The sequence below is a fragment of the Falco cherrug genome, chromosome 15 (genome assembly GCF_023634085.1).
Source record: "Falco cherrug isolate bFalChe1 chromosome 15, bFalChe1.pri, whole genome shotgun sequence".
Taxonomy (NCBI): domain Eukaryota; kingdom Metazoa; phylum Chordata; class Aves; order Falconiformes; family Falconidae; genus Falco; species Falco cherrug.
The window spans coordinates 1,702,680-1,708,679 of record NC_073711.1 but is presented as its reverse complement, the minus strand read 5'-3'; the positions used below and the strand labels follow the sequence as shown (position 1 = coordinate 1,708,679).

Sequence of the window (6,000 nt, the reverse complement as noted above, 5' to 3'; positions counted from 1 at the left end):
TCCGCTTTCTGTACAGTAATTTTATTTAAATCAAGTTAACTTTGTTTTTACACTAATGCCTCAGTGCATCCTTTAAAAGGAAAGGAAGTATTTTCTTTAAAAAGTATTTGTACATAAGACAACAAATCATAGAAATGAACACAGTTAACATCGACAATCCCTAACACATGCACAGTTGTACACTGAACTGCGGGTGGCTGCAGAAGTCGGAGGCAAGAGGAAGGAAATCTTTAAGCTTTACATGTGATCAACACAGATGCCAGTGCCCATGGCTGCCGATCAGAACTGCTGACACTTTCTGGATATCAAGGTCTGATTACCCTTAATTAAATTTCAGCCTAGCAGAGGACAGATCCCAAGAAGCACACAAGTTTATAGGAGAGCTCTTGATCTGGCACCTGCTGGCAAGCTCCGAGGTCAGTGTCACATACACCAAGAAAAGCGCGTGAAGGAGCAGCAGCCTCACGTCGCTGCCCCGCCGGCAGCAAGCCTCACGCAGGGAGCCCACGGCACCAACCAAGCGCTCAAGTTCAGTCCCCAAACGAAGCCTCCCCTTCGCACACCTCGACAGCTTCCACCCACCGTCAGAAGCCGCTTCCCTGGGCCAACAAGATGCAGCTTCCTTTGTAGGCCACGCGATGCTTTTAAGAGATTTCAGTTGTTTCTGTTTCTTCTCTTGGAAACGAGCCCGTAAGAAGACAGAGAAGCCGCCAGAGCCCTCGCCCCAGGCAGCACCAGCCTTGGCTCCCGTCAGCCAGGACTGGCCCGATGACCCACATGTCCAGCTGGGACAGAAATACAGCGCTCACAGCTTCCAGCAGCAGGCCAAACGGTCCCTGTCCTCCAACAGCAGCCCACCATCGGCACACCTGGTCCTACATTTGGTTATTAGCCTTGGGTTTGGTTTTCTTCTTCTTTTCAGAGGACAATGTTACTACGTCCTCTGAAAGAGCCTTTCTTCTTCAGACCATAAATTAATTAGCCATCCGTCAACTCCAACGTTCTGTCCCCTCTCTGCCCTCAGGTTTTAGCGCACACCCTCAGAGTAGAAGCACAAGCAGCAGAGACCTGACACCTTATCAAGCCAGATCAACAGATTGGCCCCAAATTTCACCTTAGCGAGTGATAACATTACTATTCATTTTAGACCACCCTCAAAAGAAGAACGGGAGAAATAACATGTGAGAAAGCAGATACATTGCTGCAACCTTAACTATATGCAGCCAACTCCTTTACTGTATTGATTTAGCCACAAATTAAGGGGGGGGGGGGGGGGGAGCGGGGGGAGATGAGGAAGAAGTGAGGATGAAGAGGCAGCCGTTTCAAAATGCTGAGGTGACCCAACACCCTCTCCTACCACATGCAGAAAGGCCTCCAGGAAACAGGAGACTTCATACAGGGGCAGCACCCACATCCCGCAGTGCATAAAGCTCTAGCCCAAAAGCCATCCTTTTTGTTACTACCAGTATTGCACTTGCAACCTCTATGTGTTGAAGCCCTACAGAACCACACAAGGCCAGACGTGCGGGGAGAGTCACCTGGATCTCCAATATTTGTAGAAAGTGGAAATTCACACATACACCCACTGTGTCCCTCCCCACCCTCTGACACCACCCCTACGGGTAGGCCAGTTGCTAGCAGTACTGTTCTCCACGTGCACGCTCACATGAAAGTGCAAAGCCACGTGGATGAGTATGCACGTAACCCTCCAGAGCTGGATGTACCGCTCACCCAGCTGAGAAGGCTGTAGTTGGGACAGAAAAAGAAACAAAAAAACCCCAACAACCCTTCAAGTAATTTAAAACAGCCCATTCTTGAGGTTACAGCTGCACAGAAGCAGTGACCAGCTGGGCCTGTTTGGGGTGATAAGGCAAAAAAGTCCGAAGTCCTGGAGGGATGGAAGAATGAGAAGGTGTCAGTAGTGAAAGATTACAAGTAATTCTGTAGGTTGCTTCTTCACACTCCTGTGATTCTCATCTCCAAGTGACCAGCACCAGCTGCCTCCAGTTACTTCTGCACACAGCTCGGCCATGCAAGCCCACCACAGGCAGCTGATAGAATAATATAGATGATAACCTGGGGAAAGACAACAGCCACATCAGCAGAGAATTTCACTTCCATCATTCAGTCAGCTGCTGACTTGGCCTGGCAATCAAAACACGAGCTTAGAAACCCCAGGTTATCAAAACCCTCAATAACTTCTCAAATGCTCCACAGGACTTCATGTCAGTGCCTCCTGCTCCGCATCCTTGTGGCAACATGGGGATGGCAACTGCCCTCCAGTAAAACACGAACCAGGGTTCAGTGCTGCCAAAGTACTTCACACATCTAACCTGCAATTACAGTTTGGCATCCTCACATTAGCACTGTTTGCATTTATTACAGGCTGGAGGGACACTGTCACACTGAAAAAAAACTACTTCAAAGTTAAGTAACAAGACACCAACAGGACTAAGGCCTACAAAGCCGTTACAGATGGAGTAAGAAGCCATAAACTCAACACCCTAGCTTCTAACAGAGCTAGCAAGGCAGCTCTGAATGGGCACTTAGGAGCTAGACAGAATGGTCTGGAAAGCTTTTCCTATTGCCTTGACAAGAAAAGCTGCCTGACACAATGCTTCCCTCTCCCCACCTCACACAGGACCGTCAAACCCCTTGTTTTACCGCTAAGACCCTTCCAAGCGCAGAGCTGAGTACGTGCTGGTCTAAGGACAGTAATACGCTATCGGCGTTTTCCAGGAGTTAAGCCTGACTTAAGAGCTAAAGGCTACTACTCCATACTTACAATTGATACAATGATGATGACAATGGTTAGCTTGAGGTTCTTCATACACATGGCTCTAGCAAGGTTCCTGCTCGTAGTTTTGAAAGTGACTGACTACAAGAGAAAGTAAACCAAGTAATTAATTCCTGAACCTGCTGCAAAGGAAGCGGCATCCCAGGAAGCCAGATGAAGTGGCACGTACTTTTTTCTCTGCCACTACTTCCCTACCAACCCAGTCTGCTGCCATTATCTCCTCCAGAGCCGTTTAACTCCCGCAGTTACACCGGCACAAAGCTGAACAGGCATTAAGAGAAAGCTCTCCCACACTATGGCAGGGGCAAGATAAAGCATTAAGGGTAAGTCCAGGACCAGCCTGGGGCTGTGCCTTCTCAGGCTCAGCTCGGGAGAATTAAACACAGCCCACCACAGGCTGCCCACACCAATTATTTACCTTAGAGTACTTTTGGCTGGGTTCTCACTTGACTTCCAACCTTTGGGCAACTGAAGTGCTTCAAAATATTTACGGAACTACTGATCTGATCACCAATTACATGCAACTTTGTTACCCTAACTACACCTGCCAAAATGAGACAACCCGTACTGCCACTCCTGACAGCAGCTCCACAGGGGCTAGACGAGTCCTTTAATGCTAGCATTTTCCTCCAGGATCTGGGCCTACTGCATTTTATGGAAAGCTTGTGGTCATCCTGTTCCAAGTCTTCTCTCTGTATCCTGTAATTCCACCCATTCAAAAACAGGTTTCGGTCACCAAATGATCTCCAGCCCCCGTCAGGCTGTCAGTGCCAAGGACAGCCTGCCCAGAGAAGGGCTGAGGCACCCAGAACAGCCAACTCGGCGGCATTCTGCTGGTTATTTCCAGGTTTTCCCCAAAAACCACCCCCTAAGCTTTTTCAGATAAGGCTACATCAAGCACAACGACATCCCTACAACTGTGATTTTGACTTAAAGCCGATTTCCATGCTCAGCCACCACCTGAACCTTGGGAACACTTCTCTTGCTCAGCCGTGCAGTTTCTCCATCTGGAAGCAGACACCACACCTCATCCCAGCTCGCGCTGGTTCTCCAGAGGGCCAGCAGCTTCTTCAGACCTCCCTCCCCAAAGGGGCCCCTTGCCACTGTTGCTAGGAGGGTTCTAACAAGTTTGGTTTATGTACAATATTCTGGTGGTCAAGGCTCATACAGGAATGACAAAACACAGTCCGTTACTCTGAAGTTTGAGAACTTCAGCCCGGATCTCCCAGGACACTTGCCATCAGGCTCTAAGATGTTCACGCTGGAGGCATATCCCGTTCTTTTGTTTCCTGCGTGGTTTCCAAGATCCAACACCCCCCGAGGAGAACTCATGCATGAATTCAGCCCGGCTGCTGAAGGAATTGCAGTCATTTGCCTAAACCATGACACCTGAGCTGGGACTGCTTCTTGCCACCACCTGAGGAAGTGGTAAGGTTTAAATACCTGACAGCTGGAGGACAGTTTTCCCTGCTGGGGAAGCTCCAAGCACCTCTGCGACCTCTCTAATGCACAAATACTTTTTGCCAGCTGAGACATTTGGCTGCCCACAAGCCCCATACTGGGACACGGCCCTCTGCTGGGTTGCGGGTCAGGTGCCACAGAACTGGGCACCAAGGCAGGACACTGCAGAGGAAGATGCTGAACCAGGTCTCGGGATTCCCAGAGGAAAGACAAAAAAGCTTCCAGAGTGTACAACACTTTACTAGACAACATAGTGCTTTATGATTACATTAGGGGTTTTTTTTCAGTCTTTTCTCACTTAGAAACAGTCCACAAACCTCCACAGTCTTTTACAGACTATTTAGGTGGAACATTTTTTTTTTTATTTTTTTTTTTTTAAATCAGCTACACTTTCCCTTGTTGGTATACTAGAACAACTCTACAGATTAACGTTTCCATTCTACCTGCATCAAGCTGACTTCAGACCAGGCTGCGAGAGAAGTTTTAATTACGATCTTTAGCTTCCCTGTCATTCCAGACACCCACAAATCCCACCGGTACTGGCAGGATACAGAACAGAGATGCATGGGATACCATCATTCTCTTAAAGGAGCTGCAATGCTGGGATGCAGCTTGTGAAACAGCTGTAAAGAGGAGGGGGGAATAAGACATGACTTGCGCCTGACACAGGGAAGGATCACCTGTAGACCTAGATGCTTCAGTGCTTAAAAGTGCTTAAAAGTGGCTCTAGATGTTGGTCTTCCCCTCCACTGCTCCCTGATGCAGTAACACTATTTCCCCATGTTTAAATTCTTCCCCAGACTTACCGAATCCACAAGATTCTCTGTTTTATCAATCAGCAGCTCCAGCTTCTCTCCTCTTTGTGCCACAAGGTCTGGGGCGGGGGGAAGAGAGGGAGAGAGAGAGAGAGAGAAATTCAAATCTGTAGGTAGAATCCCAGTGCAAAAAGCTGCTTCCAATACCCAAGCCCAACTGCAAGCCAGGAGCTTATTAGACATCAAGTAACTCTCAGCTTTTCAGAGACTGCCAACCAACAGTACTTCAGGAACAGTCTCACATCTCCACAGGCTATGTTTTGGGACTGATGACTCAATTTTGATTAATTCCAGATCTAACCCTTTATTTGAAATGGTCAGACTTGTCAAAACCCAAACCAGAGTCTGACACAAAGGAAAAAAGAAAACTACTGAGAAGCATCTTCCTCACAGCAGCTGCAGGAAAGCCACAGTGACAAACAGACCAAATCAGGGCATGCTTCACCCCATCACAAGCTGTGCAAGTTCATCTCAAGTACTCCTCACACCCCCGTGCCACCCTCAGCCAAGCTCAACACAAGTAACAGCTTGCAAACTCGGAGCTCCCCCAGCCCCTTCTTCCTCAGTTCATTCTGCCAAGAGAGGCCACCCCGCCATCAGCTTCTCTCTCGGTAACTCTCCCTGTGGGACGGCTGCTCTGGCCCAGAGGAACTCGGCATGCGTGGCACTGGGGGAAGCCAGATACCTATGTTTCGAACCATGATTCCTTTAAGTTCATCGATTTGAGCTTGCGTCTCTGCCACCTGGTCAGTGCCCTTGCTCTCCGAGTGGTATTTCTGTAACAAATGAATAGTCAGTGAAAGCAGGGACCCTCAACGTTGCACTTCAGTTCCTTAAGACAAAAAAAGGCAACTCCTGGTCACTACAGAACAGCACAGACATAAATGTGAGTTTTCAGATTACCCAAGACATTTGTAAGGGGGTAGA

The 6,000-nt window shown here is 48.4% G+C and overlaps 1 protein-coding gene across 5 annotated transcripts in view; it reads right to left on the bottom strand.

Moving 5' to 3' along the window:
• The window catches only part of VAMP7 (vesicle associated membrane protein 7), a 25,146-nt gene continuing 19,146 nt past the window's right edge, over positions 1-6,000 (bottom strand). For all 5 annotated transcript variants that reach the window (XM_027809286.2, XM_055727618.1, XM_055727619.1 and 2 more), the window contains 4 exons: positions 5,759-5,849; positions 5,065-5,132; positions 2,786-2,878; positions 1-2,076 (listed from right to left, as the gene is read on the bottom strand). In XM_027809286.2, the coding sequence (XP_027665087.1) occupies positions 2,008-2,076; positions 2,786-2,878; positions 5,065-5,132; positions 5,759-5,849 (321 nt within the window). In that variant the 3' untranslated portion in view covers positions 1-2,007. The remainder of the gene's footprint in view (positions 2,077-2,785; positions 2,879-5,064; positions 5,133-5,758; positions 5,850-6,000) is intronic.